Below are 14,610 nucleotides of genomic sequence, written 5' to 3'. Positions count from 1 at the left end.
CTTGAAAACTTGCCAAGTAAAAGAAACCAGATACAAAGGCTATGTCACATGATTTTATTTATATGAAATGTCCGGATTAGGCAAATCTATAGAGATAGCGGTTTCCAGGGACTGGGGGAAAAGATGGGGAATGACCGCTAATGGGTATGGGATTTTTGGGACGGATGATGAAACTGTTCTGGAGTTAGACAGCAGTCATTAAAAGAACCCCTTTGGGGGGCTTCCCTGGTGGCGCAGTGGTTGGGAGTCCGCCTGCCGATGCGGGGGACACGGGTTCGTGCCCCGGTCCGGGAGGATCCCGCATGCCGCGGAGCGGCTGGGCCCGTGGGCCATGGCCGCTGGGCCTGCGCGTCCGAAGCCTGTGCTCCGCAACGGGAGAGGCCACAACAGTGAGAGGCCCGCGAGCCGCAAAAAGAAAAAAAAACAAAAAGAAGAACCCCTTTGAAGTTAAGTAGACCTTACTATCTTTATGACCTTAAACAATAATAACAGTAAACATAGTAACAAAAAATTAACCATGCTAATTATATGCTAGGCCTTGCGCTAATCCTACTATAACCTAATGAAGTAGGTATATTATTATCTCCAAAGAAGGAAGCTAATGCCTAGAGGCTAACATGTTAACTTGATATTTCAACCTTACTTCTGTACCTCTGAAATGGGAATAATTGTCTCATAAGGCTTAAGAGGATTAAATGAGTTAATGTGTAAATCCCCTTAGTACATTTTGGTACATCCTACACACTCGTAAAATGGAACACCTTGTTATTTTTAAGTGGAGGTTGTGTGATCCATATCATCTCCATGTAAAAAGTCATGCTAATTTCCAATATATTGTAGTGTTTATAATGTATAACACTTTCATTTGTTTTTGAACACAGGGCCCCCTGGACCAGCTGTCCCTCCTCCTGCAGGCCACCCAGGAGGCTTGCCTGTGGGATACTACAGTCCACATCAGCCCACTACCTTCCCCTTGTACATGCAAACTGGTGGTAGCCATCCTATCCAGTACCAGCCTGGAAAATATCCTGCACCACAACATTCTGCTCCAATAGTGTGGATGCCAATGCCAACTGTTATGCCAAACTGTCCTCCAGGTCTGGAATATTTAGCCCAGGTACTCCACACAAATCCAAATTATTTTCTTACAAAGTATGACTGGGGATCCAACAAAAAGAGACTGGATAGAGTGGATAAAGGGATGGGTCAGTGATGACAGATGTTTGTGAGACTATAGGAGTGGTAGTGCTAATTTCAGAAATGTGAATGGGGAACAAAGAACATAGGGATTTTTTTGGTGGGATGATACGGTTTTTGTGAAGGTTGTATATTGAATTTTAAGACATTCAAGATGTCCTATGAAGGCAGTTTAAAAACTAGGAATTGGAATAGAAGAAAAATTATCAAAGATGTTAATTGGAGTGTCATTTGCTTAGAAGTAAAGGCTGACTGTCAAGAAAAGCAACATTACAAAGAACAGAACAGAACGGTAGACAGTGAGTAAATCACTCAGTGCCTCAGGCCATTGCTATTTCTCACCACCCATAGTTTTCATCAGCCAGTCCTGTCACCTCCCAAAGCATACAAGGTAAATAAAAATAGGGGACCTCCAAGGATACTGTTTCAGGTCAAGTTCCGGAGAACCCCTTTCCACAACACAGAGACTCTCTAATTTATATCTAGATGGACATTCTAGGACTGGGCCACCCATTTCAGAAACTGGGGCAACATGCCCACAGGTTTGTGTATCATCAAATGGTACTGTTTAAAAACCCATGTCAGAAATAAAAATGTTGCTTAATGAAGATAAGATAAACCTAGTATTGCAAATCCCCTAGAAACTACTAAATCATGTTTCACTTTTAGAAAAAGCAAGTGTTGGAATATTGACACATTATAAGCAAGGGACTTGCCAATTCAATACATGTCTCCCCACCGTAGTCAACCAAATGTTCCTTGGAGTTTGACATGTTTCTCTTTTCAGTTTTATATACTGACTGTTAATCCTGTGTACTGAAAACCATTGTTACAAAGTTCTAGTGTTGATCTTTGAAAGTAATACAGTTGTATCAGGAAAATTTGGATTTTACATAAACCAAAAACTTTATTAACCTGTTGTTTGGCAAAATATTGACAAAGCCAGTCATTCAGGTACAGTGCTAGAGTAACCCCTACATTATTTTGGAAGCTTATAAAATGTTTATAAGTTAACCAAGTTTAGAAAGTTTATTTTTTTACTTGATGATAAATGTAGAAAATTTCCTTAGAAATCCAATATCTAGAGTCATTTCTTTTTAAAAATGTATAGCTTTAATATTGTTCATTTAAATATTAAAAACCATTTTCTTAATTTCTTCTATTACTTTAGGTGAAGTTAAATGGGCATATTTTATGAAATCTATTTTCCCTTTCAGCAATGTTTTTAGTTAAAAAAAAAATTGAAAAAGAAACAAATAAAACAGGTTTAGAGCCAGACAAACCTGGGTTTTAATTCTAGCTCTACTCTCTCCTCACTCTGCTACCTTGAGTAACTTTTCTAACCTCTTGGTGCTTGAATTTCATCATCTATAAAATAGTGCTAGTCATACCTACTCTATTGGTTGTTAGGAGAATTTTTAATGAGATAAGGTTTGTAACGTGCCTAATATTTTTGGCACATGGGACCCACCCAGTGGATAATAGCTGTGTGGATGTTTTTAGTTGAAACACCTTGTGTGTAGGTGGAAGACACAGAGCCAGGCATCCAAGCATTTTTTCATCCTAGGCTTTTATTTTTTTATTTTTGGCTGTACCTTAGTTCCCCGACCAGGGATTGAACCCATGCCCCCTGCAGTAGAAGTGTGGAGTCTTAACCACTGGACCGCCAGGGAAGTCCCTATCATAGTCTTTTTGCCATCTCGTGTGCAAATTACATGAATCATTATCAGGACTATCCTGACACTTTAACATCCAGAGTAGCAGGTTTACATTATTTCTAGAATATTGGCTTGGCCAGTGACTCCACACTTTGTTAGGACTGCTTCTTAACAACCATAGTATCTTATTGGGTAAACTGCTTTCACAGTAACAGGCATTTCTTTAGAATATTTTGCTCAGCAGTAGAAGCTCTTACCAAGTAGTGAATATTTTTACTTTTTAGTTATAGATGTTTAAGAGTCCCTAGAGTTTTTCAAAGGGACTGTAAACCACCCTAGTGGCCACTTTTGATAATTTTGTAAGACATGTTTAGGCCCTCTCACCTGATTGTGTTTTCATAAAAGAATTTTTTTTTTTTTGTGGTATGTGTGCCTCTCACTGCTGTGGCCTCTCCCGTTGCGGAGCACAGGCTCCGGACGCGCAGGCTCAGCGGCCATGGCTCACGGGCCCAGCCGCTCCGCGGCATGTGGGATCTTCCTGGACTGGGGCACGAACCCATGTCCCCTGCATCGGCAGGCGGACTCTCAACCACTGCGCCACCAGGGAAGCCCGAAAAATTTTTTAATGAAAGAAAGATTGTATCCTCTCTATACCCTCCTGTAATGGATCACGCCACAGAATGTTTATGTCAGGTTACATTATTTTAAATTTTATTTATTACCACAGTAATGTAGTGTTCATTAATTAATGTATTCAACAAACATTTGGTAAAATATGGCATTTCAGGCAGTGTTCTGGGCTCAGGCATTAGGAATGATCTAATGATCTAAATTATCTACAATTAGATATGAGTAGTCTGTCCTTAAGGGGGTTTCTTTTCTGCTAGGATGTTCTCAAGTATAACAGATGATGGGCCAAAGTGTTTATCTTTACAGTGATTCCTAAGTAAAGTTAAGGTAGAAGTTGGTCTAATGGTATTACCAACCTCCCTTTTCAAGGGATTCCATCCTTGGAGAATGTTTCCTCTCCTTTGCCCTCATCCTATTCACATGCTTCCAGCTCTCTTGGATCTTCCCCTATTAGTCTGCACTTAGGGAAGACCCTGGCATCAGCAGCCCAAGTGAATGGAAGTCAGTGTGTTAACCTCTTTCAGAGGTACTGTGAAGTAATATGAGATCGGAGATTCCTGTGCAAGGTCCACCCTGCCTCATTCACTCTCCCTAAGCCACTGAGAAAATTGGCTTCTTGTGGCTGGTCCATGTTAAACTGTCCCGAACTTCCTGACAAGTCCAGTCTGTGGGTGACATATCAGAGAGACCAATGAGTAGGAACTGAACTAGGCAACATAGCTTCTTCTAGGTGCTGTTACTGAAGCAGGAAGATGATTTTCTGATATTTTAGAGAATTGTTTCAATATTTTACAGTGGACCCGGAGGAGAGTGTTCTATCTGGACAGCTCTGCTAATAACCATCTGATCAGGTGCAGATGGGCTGATTTTACCTGATAAAAATGTTTTTGATTCCATTCAGTTTCAGAGAGATATTTTTGTATCAATTGATACATTTAATTTCTGTCTCATCAGTTTTTTTTCTAATACTGGTTTGATTTGATTCTGTTATTTCTCTCTCTCCTAATTGCTTTGTTCTATCCCAACAGTTGGACAACATACATGTTCTTCAGCATTTTGAACCCCTGGAAAGTATGTATACTTTTGTAGTGTCCAGCAATATTTGAATCAGGTGAAAATTTGCATTATCCAATATCTAGTTCCTTATTTATATTGATCATTTTTTAGTGGTTCAAAGAGAAAAGACTATCCTCTATTACCCTATCTTCAAGAAAGTAATAAAGGGACTTAACTTTGTATAATTTTATCTGTTTACACATCATACGTGAGCTCTTAGATTTCAAAAGGACTTAAACATTTTTACCTGATCGAACGCCCTATCCTTTACCCATGTCAACTCCTCCATATTCACTTTTCATGGACAAGGGAAAGAAGGAGCAAAAAGACTAGATGAGCTAGTCAAGGGCACCCTAGTCAGCTAATCAATGGCAGAGCTGGAAATAGAGTCTCAGTCTGCTGAGTTCTAAGTCCAATGCTGTGGAAGTAAGAAAAAATCACGGTAAGCGCAATGCCTGTTCTCAGTTCCCCTCACTGTATCAGATCTACACCCTCATTTCATTCATTTTACCTCCACATAGAGCCTTTGACTTTTCTTATTTGGTTTTCTTATTTGCAATTAGTAATGACCCTAATCCTCTCAGCATATTTCATAAGCTGATTAATTCATGGTCTGGTGTATAATTTCCTTTAAATGTTTTTATAATTAAAGTTTTCTTAATTCAAGTACTCTAGGAATATTGTTTCCAATCTTTGCTTCTATGTGGAAAAGTTTTAAAAATCATTTTACACTGAACTTCTTAGAAGAAATGTTTTAAAATTTCAAAATTACCTATATACTTATAGGGCATATGAATTACAATGGCATTCTAATAATTGCATATTTTTCACCTGAAATTTTTTAAAAAGCTCTTTTGCTTTAGGCCCCTGTGAAATACTACAAAAGGACTTCTTGAGGCCCATTTTAACTGCTTCTAAAATAAGATGGCTCTCTCATTTTTAGTGATAACAGGTTTTGAAACTAATAATACATATGATATTAAAAACAACCTGGGCCAGATGGTTTACTTTGTGACCGAAGACACAGATGATTATACCAGGAATGCTTATCGGACACTGAGGCCCTTTGTGCTCCGGGTCACTGACTGTATGGGCCGAGAAATCATGACAATGCAGAGACCTTTCAGATGCACCTGCTGCTGCTTCTGTTGCCCCTCCACCAGGCAAGAGGTAAGAGGACAGAAGTCTCATCGGTTGTTTCTTCCTGATCCAACTCTTCCCTGCACGGTTGTGCTCCTTCCAAAGCTACACAGGAGGGGACTTTCATGGCACAGGCAGAATGGAAGAAGATAGTGGGGTGGGGGGAGGAAGGAAGCCAAATGCCAAATTGTCTCACCTATGGAAAAACCACAAAGACATTTTTCATGTGGGTTCATGTCTTCAGGGGCTAGTTGCGGGGGCGGGGGTCAAGCACAAATGAGGGTTATTTAGTCAGTGATCGCAATTCTATCAGTTGTGTCTACTGAATTAGAAATTAGTCTGTTACCTAGAACACACATCTGTCTAAATGTGCCTACATATCCCCAAATAAGGTCACACTAAATGTAGACATGCTTTTAAATAGGATCGGAAGAAACTTCAGATACTTTTACTCTACCCATCATAACCTACACCTTGTTACAGATAAAGACAGGGTGGCTAAAAAAGAATAAGTGCCTGAGGATGGTGTTACACTTGGTAGATGCTAGAACTAGAAAGCAGTTGTGCCAAGTTACGGTTTAGTTGCTCTTCTATAATCTGTGCTGCCCTAGGAAAATTGTTTGCTACAGGAAAAAGAAAAGTTTTAGAGAGAGATCCAAGAGAATTTGAATTTCAAATATGCCACCTACTTCAAGGTGGGCAATTTACTTAACCTGTTTTAGCCTCAGTGTTCTTAATACGTTAACTGGGCAGAAAAAAATACCTCCTAGGATTACTGGGATTTTAGTTCTATGTTAAGCACCAGCATTTTCAATAGAATTTACTTATAGCCTCTGTGCCTTAATTTGTTCACCTATAAAATGGAGGTATTAATAGTACCTATCTCATAGGATGGTTATTTTGAGGATTATATAGTAAATAAATGTCAACTGTGTTAGCATAGTGCCTGGCAAATAGTTTAGTGCTCAGTGAATGTTAGCAATTGTCCGATAGCTTACTCCTTTGTCATTATTGTCTTTGTATAATAACAGTCTTATATTTGAGATCAGTCTCCACTTCATCCTATACTTATACACACATACTGTTGTCTTCACAACCTACAATTTTCAGAATGCCTCTTTTCTCTTGTTTCCTATTACACTTGTCATGTCTGAGATGTCAGTCTAAGAAGCTAGCATGTTACTTTTTCATGGATTGTGCCAGAAGACGTGAGACCCCTAGGTCAGGGGCAAAGAACTTTATTACAGCACAGTAAGCAGCGTGAGCTCCAGCACATGTGCGTAGGTCCCCTCATCCCCAAGTTCTACAAGGATGACTCAGCGGATCCCAGGTAGATGCTACATATGCAGCTAAGGGACATGGAGCTTGGAGAACTGACCGTTTTATAACAAGGAGTAATTTTGTCCCAAAGGGAACATGACTTCATCTCTCAAGGCTGTTCACTGAAATACAGCCCTAAGAAATAGCCTGGGGATAATGGAAGACTCTTTCCCAGTGACAGTTTCCCTAGTTCTTGAATGAATTAGGAACATACCTAGGTTGTGTGTGTCTGTGTATGTGTATACCTATACATGTAGCATCTTCGCCTCTGTCACTGCTTCTTTTGCAGCTGGAGGTGCAGTGTCCTTCTGGTGTCACCATTGGCTTTGTTGCCGAACACTGGAACCTGTGCAGGGCAGTGTACAGCATCCAAAATGAGAAGAAAGAAGATATGATGGGAGTGCTTGGGCCATGCTCAACCTATGGCTGTGGTTCAGATTCTGTTTTTGAGGTAAACAAATATAAAATAAATGTTTCTACTATTTTTTCTACATCTACTAACAGACCTCAGAATGATGTGCTTTTAGATGATTTTTTTGTGTGTGAATGAATAAAGTAATGTGAGGAAAGAGTTAACTAACCAGTTGACGTTGAAAAATTTTCAAATTATCATTAGGGGATTGCTTAATGTTTTCCACAATGTGAGCTTCTTTTGCGTGATTTCAGTGTTTGATAAAGATAAGAAGAAACCATTTAAAACATTAAACCTGAGAATAAATAGCCTAACCTAATCCATCTATTTTATTCTTGGCTGTATTTCACTAACCATTTTTACGAAAGATTTCCAGGAACAGAATATAGGTCCTGAGTAATGAAAAGGCCCCACATATCACAGAACCAATAGAGCACCCCTGAGGTTGTGCAAATTGCTTATTTGCAAGATAGAAGTCTGTCTGCATCCTCAAGAAACAAGACAACACTCATAAACCAGGATAAATCTTATAGTGGATTATAACATTTTCTGGAAGAAGGAAAATCCTTCTGTTCTGCCTTCATCTCAATGGCCACAAAATGATAGCTTTTTACTCTTAACAGTTGTGACAAAGGAGATTCCTGGGCTTCTTAAAGAGTTCTTTCTAAATGCCTCACAGTTCAACAAAATTGATAATCCAGAATTGCTCATTCAAATATTTTCTGTGACACCCGATAAACTTTCCTTAGTTCTCATTTTACATAACCATATCATCAACCATGACTTATTTATTAAAAGGCCATTATAGATAGATAGAAAATGTAGATAAGCCAGATTTCGAGGGCAGGGTGTGTGGGTCATTTTAATCACCAAAATGTAGTGTTTGGTTATTATCCTTGTGGCAGGTACCTTCTAGAAGCTGAAGCCCTTTGGGATTCTGACATACTTTAAGAAGACAGGGCCCACAAAAGCCTGAGTGATCATATGGATTTTGTGAAGTGAAAAGAGCCATACCACCTTGCTTTTGCTAACATGTTTCCCTCGACTGGGAAAGACTCCATCCCAATCCCCAATTCCCACCCTTTGCTATATGAAAAAGAATTTCAAAATCAGTTTAAATCATACCTCCTCTGACAGGCTTCCCTAATAACTCATTTGAGGGTGAAGAAAGAACACTGGCCTGAGAATTGTAAGATACTCCCCAGCTTGGTTGTCAGCCAGTTGCAAGGCACTTAACCCTTCTTGGCCATAATTCCCAATTTGAAATTGTATTATTACTATATTCATTTCCTGCACCATATTTATACTACCTCAGTGTAAACTGCTTACAAACAGGAGAATAAAGCATGTAGTTTAACACCTCTCAATCATAAAGTCACGTTCTTGTCTTTCTAGGTCATATCCCTTGATGGTGTATCCAGTATCGGAAGTATTACTCGGAAGTGGAATGGTGTGTTATCAGCAATGAGTGATGCTGACCACTTTGAAATTCACTTCCCATTAGACCTGGATGTGACAATGAAAGCCATGATTTTTGGAGCTTGCTTCCTCATTGTAAGCATTTTGCTTCTGAGTTATCCTGAGAGAATTATTCTTTCTGATGAGAAGCAGTGTAGTGCAGTAGAAAGGCAATACGATTTGAAGCTGTCCCTGCCACTTACTAGTTATATGTCTTGCAAAGTGTTTAACACTTGCAAGCCTCAGTTTCCTTATTTGTAAAATGGAAATGAAAATACATATATATATATATATATATATATATATATATATACATATATATATATTTCAGGGTTATGAGTATTAGCTATCATATGAGTAAAGGGGCCAGGAGAGTGCTTGAAAGATACTAGGCATCCAGTGGGTGTAATTGTCATCATTTCATGTTACTTACCATTCTCACTACTTAAAGATGCCTGTTCTTTGATTTCTTAGTGAAATAAAATAACTCTAAAGCTGATGTTCTCTCCCTTCATCTATTACCTCTTTGTCAATATACCTAAGATTTATTAGGTACAATTTCCTTGCTGTATTCCTGTCTGATTAGTGGCTAATATTCATAAATCATAGAAATAAAATTGATAACATTTACCTTAAAAACCTAATTAACATTTTGCAATTGGTATATTTAACATTTTTAATATTGATTATCAAGTTTTTCCTCCTTTCAACAAGGAAAATTTAGTTAATTGGTACCCCAAATGGAAAACTTATTGACTACCCACAGTTTCAGATTTGCAACTGCTGTTCTTCATATTAGGTTCTCGTCATGAAAATTTCATTAGCTTGATTTATTCTTAACTGGAATGAGATCACCTGATAAATTATGAAGAATAACATTTTGTGCATTGCACCTAATTATCTATTTACATTCTTTATTTATATAATTATTTATCTAATTTGATATTTATCTATACATATAATTCTTTTTCCAATTTCAGGACTTCATGTATTTTGAAAGCTCTCCACCACAACGTTCATCCACTCATAATTGATGGATACCGCAAGTCAGCAATTCTGATTAATGAAAAAAATTTAGAAAAGTTGGTTGGGCTTACAGTCAGCCCTCAATTATTCACAAATATATTTATCTCCTCTTGCAGATTATTATTATTGGGTATTAGCTTTGACAGGCTGAGCGTGTAAGTGAAAGAACACATCTAAACATGTGTTTCAATTGAGTATCCGTCTACCCGTCTACTTGGTAGACTAAGAGTTTACCTGAAAAGGTTATGACCCATTAACCAAGTAAACATATATGTAGTGAACTTGAAATCGCTTTAAACATTAGATGAGGGGAAATGAATCCCAAAGCTTTCACATTAATTGATAGTAAAATGATGGGCTTTTTAGAGCAATCTTTGTTGAGATAGAGTAATATAGCTTCTAACTCTGACCCTCTCCTCTCCATCAACATGTCCAGTTACTGAAGACAAATTTGATTCCAGGTGAAAAGAATGATACTCTTCATTGTTAAAAACAAAACAGAAGGCAGAGAGAAATACTATGTTTTATTGCCCAAGGAAAATTTTACTTGTGCAAATGTATCAGAACCTTATTTTGCAAACTTCATAAAAATTTCAATGGAAATTTTTATTTTATTACAAAATAAAACATGTTTTTCATATCATAAGGTTATATTTTCTATGCCTCATTTACTAGCATACACAATCAGGAGCTGCCTCTGTATGAAGATGGAGTCAGACTACCAGGGCCATTAACCAATCTAGATCTCTGAGCAATTTAGAGACATCAGTGCCCTTATGAGAAGCTTGTATTTAATACATTTAACCTCTCTTGGTTATAGATGTCTTACATGTAAAATAGGTTTGGTTGAATCTCTAGGATTGCCTATTGAACCTGTGTCTCATTTGGTATGACACAGAGGAGATGATTTTTTTTTTTCTTACAAGAAGATCCCTGATTTGAACTGTGCTGTTCAAATTGCAAGAGTTGGAGTTTTGTTTTTAAATTTTGAAATGTGACATTCTGCATAGCACTTTGTAAAAGCAAAAATTACAAATGCAGACACTGCTTAATATTGTTTTGCTGTTTTTTATTTAAATGATAGATAAATCTGTATCTATGCAAAGAAAATGATAAAACACAGCAAACATGCTGCTTCTCTGGGATCTATAGCTTATCAGTAAAGATTATTTGGATCAACATAGTAAAAGTATAAATTACACTTATTTGTATTAACTAGTTAAAATCACAGTATATTAGTGAATACACTCTGTTAAATCAACTTGCCTCTACTGCACTTTAGCTTCCTATCTGGACCTGAACTCTGTTCTTTCAACACAGCCAGTACATAGAATGGAATGTATTCTTCCACTGCTCTTTATTAAAAGAAGCAAGACTGAGTGTTCTTTGGTATGAGATGAAGGCCTTCACCCACAGTTCCTATTGAAGTGAAAGAAAGGTGCCTCATTTTAAAATTATATTCATCTTTTCATGGTAAATGTTTTTTACCCAGTTTCTTGTAATGTTCATTTTTATATGCTACTACTAGCTTTCCAAAAAAATGTAAAAACTGCTTGTTTCTAAAATAATAATTACCTTATATTTAAGGCAATTGTAGTCTTAAATGGACAGATATATTATTTCTTATAATGATGTCTGACATTTGATAGAGCAAATCAGACAATAGTATTCAGAAAGTTTACTATATAAACTTTTCATTTTTACTTGCATACATCCCTACATTCTAAGACCTGATGCATAATACTAAGAAAAAATTATTTCTAGCATGACATTTTAAATTTCTGTTTAAAGTTGTTGTGGTATTAACATGTCTCTTACAATTTCTTTCTTTAAAAATAATACTATGTTTCTTATATTTTTATACTACAGTTTATATTATAATTTTTATGTTTCTTAACGATATTTCATTGTGTAAAACTGATCAGATTGATTAACAAAACAAGCCATTCTCTGAAATGTGTGTGTTTTCATGTTTCATCACATGGTTTTTGGCTTCTAAATAAATATAATATAGTTTATAGTAAAATACTGTTTTATTTTTGACTTGTGATTGAGGCTTTGCAATAGACTGGATGTTTGTATTCCCCCCCCCACCCCCGCCAAATTTATGAATTACCTGTGTGATGGTATTTGGAGTGGAGCCTTTAGGAGGTGATAGGTCATGTAGGTGGAGCCCTCATGAATGGGATTAGTGCCCTTATAATCTGCCAGCCTTGATCTTGGAATTCCCATCCTCCAGAGTTAAATGTTTGTTGTTTAAGCCTCTCAGTCTGCAGTATTTTTGTTATAGCAGCCCAAACAAACTGACAGAAATTGGTACCGAGAAATGGGGATGCTGCATAACAAATATGTAAAAATGTGGCACTGGCTTTGGCATTGGGTGAGGAATAGAGGCTGAAAGTTTTAAGGTGCATACTGGTAAAAACCTATATTGACATAAACAGAATTTTAAAGATAATTCTGATGAGAGCTTAGGAAGAAAAGAGGCAAACTGTAGAGAAAACCTCAGTCTTCTTAGAGAATACTTAATTAAACATGAACAGGATATTGGTAGAAATATGGACAATAAAGACCAGGATGGAAATGAGGAACATGTTATTGAAAACTGTAGGAGAAGTGATCCTTATCGTAAAGTGGCCAAAAACTCTGGCAGAATTGTGTCCATGTTCTAGTGTTTTGTGGAAGGTAGAACTTGCAAGTGGTGAAATGGGATACCTAGGTGAAACAATTTCTAAGCAAAGTGTTGAAGTGCAGCTTGGCTCCTCCTGACTGCTTACAGTAAAATTCAACCTGAGAGAATGGACGTAAAGATGGGATTGTTAAGCAACAAGGAAGCAGAATTTATTTATTTATTTAGAATTTTATTTTATTTATTCTTTTATACAGCAGGTTCTTATTAGTCATCCATTTTATACATATTAGTGTATACATGTCAATCCCAATTTCCCAGTTCATCTCACCACCCCCCTGCCACTTTCCCCCCTTGGTTTCCATACGTTTGTTCTCTACATCTGTCTCTATTTCTGCCCTGCAAACTGGTTCATCTGTACCATTTTTCTAGGTTCCACATATATGCGTTAATATACGATATTTGTTTTCCTTTTTCTGACTTATTTCACTCTGCATCACAGTCTCTAGATGCATCCACGTCTCTACAAATGACCCAATTTCATTCCTTTTTATGGCTGAGTAATATTCCATTGTATATATATATGCCACATCTTCTTTATCCATTTGTCTGTCAATAGGCATTTAGATTGCTTCCATGACCTGGCTATTGTAAATAGTGCTGCAATGAACATTGGGGTGCATGTGTCTTTTTGAATTATGGTTTTCTCTGGGTATATGCTCAGTAGTGGGATTGCTGGGTCATATGGTAATTCTATTTTTAGTTTTTTAAGGAACCTCCATACTGTTCTCCACAGTGGCTGTATCAATTTACATTCCCACCAACAGTGCAAGAGTGTTCCCTTTTCTCCACACCCTCTCCAGCATTTGTTGTTTGTAGGTTTTCTGATGATACCCACTCTAACTGGTGTGAGGTGATACCTGATTGTAGTTTTGATTTGCATTTCTCTAATAATTAGTGATGTTGAGCAGCTTTTCATGTGCTTCTTGGACACCTGTATGTCTTCTCTGGCGAAATGTCTATTTAGTACTTCTGCCCATTTTTTGATTGGGTTGTTTGTTTTTTTAATATTGAACTGCATGAGCTGTTTATATATTTTGGAGATTAATCCTTTGCCTGTTGATTTGTTGGCAAATATTTTCTCCTATTCTGAGGGTTGTGTTTTTGTCTTGTTTGTAGTTTCCTTTGCTTTGCAAAAGGTTTTAAGTTTCATTAGGTCCCATTTGTTTATTTTTGTTTTTATTTCCATTACTCTAGGAGGTGGATCAAAACAGATCTTGCTGTGATTTATGTCAAAGAGTGTTCTTCCTATGTTTTCCTCTATGTGTTTTATAGTCTCCAGTCTTACATTAAGGTCTCTAGTCCATTTTGAGTTTATTTTTGTGTATGGTGTTAGGGAGCGCTCTAATTTCATTCTTTTATATGTAGCTGTCCAGTTCTCCCAGCACCACTTATTGAAGAGACTATCTTTTCTCCATTGTATATCCTTGCCTCCTTTGTCATAGATTAGTTGACCATAGGTGCGTGGGTTTATCTCTGAGCTTTCTATCCTTTTCCATTGATCTGTATTTCTGTTTTTGTGCCAGTACCATATTGTCTTGATTACTGTAGCTTTGTAGTATAGTCTGAAGTCAGGGACTTTGATTCCTCCAGCTCCGTTTTTTTCCCTCAAGACTGGGAAGCAGAACTTAAGATTCGGAAAATTCTCAGCCTATCCATATTGCAAAAAATGAGAACACTAAGGGCGTGGTCAAGTGACTGATAAGGAGATTAGTATGGATCAGCCATCTGATCAGAAGCCAGGCACTATTCTCCAAGGCAATGAAGAACAACCCCCAAAGGGGATTCAGAGATCAACAGAGCTGCCACTCCCATCACAGGCCCTGAGTGCAAGGGCCTGGGGAGCAGAGTGGTTCAAAGAAGGGACCACCAGCACCTGTGAGACCTTTGTGCCAGCTGTATGGTGCCATTCACATGTAGAGCTCTGATCTCTGTAGTCTGTGCCACACTCCTCCAACACCCCAGACGAAACTCTGGTAGACCCCCAGTGTAGCATGGGCCTCAGTGGTTGCCCTTCCAAAGGG

General features: G+C 37.7%; 1 protein-coding gene across 2 annotated transcripts in view; it reads left to right on the top strand.

The window, feature by feature from the left end:
* The window catches only part of PLSCR4 (phospholipid scramblase 4), a 30,070-nt gene extending 18,967 nt beyond the window's left edge, over positions 1 to 11,103 (top strand). For both annotated transcript variants that reach the window (XM_027091614.1, XM_027091615.1), the window contains exons 4-9: positions 882 to 1,117; positions 4,514 to 4,556; positions 5,485 to 5,711; positions 7,291 to 7,452; positions 8,809 to 8,967; positions 9,852 to 11,103. In XM_027091614.1, coding sequence (XP_026947415.1) covers positions 882 to 1,117; positions 4,514 to 4,556; positions 5,485 to 5,711; positions 7,291 to 7,452; positions 8,809 to 8,967; positions 9,852 to 9,905 — 881 coding nt within the window. In that variant the 3' untranslated portion in view covers positions 9,906 to 11,103. The remainder of the gene's footprint in view (positions 1 to 881; positions 1,118 to 4,513; positions 4,557 to 5,484; positions 5,712 to 7,290; positions 7,453 to 8,808; positions 8,968 to 9,851) is intronic.
* Positions 11,104 to 14,610: the final 3,507 nt, after the last annotated feature.

Source organism: Aethalodelphis obliquidens, unplaced genomic scaffold (genome assembly GCF_003676395.1).
Source record: "Aethalodelphis obliquidens isolate GAN/ISIS:26980383/991018 unplaced genomic scaffold, ASM367639v1 scaffold72, whole genome shotgun sequence".
Classification (NCBI taxonomy): Eukaryota; Metazoa; Chordata; class Mammalia; order Artiodactyla; family Delphinidae; genus Aethalodelphis; species Aethalodelphis obliquidens.
The sequence above is the reverse complement of the archived record's forward strand: the minus strand, read 5'-3'. Positions and strand labels throughout refer to the sequence as shown.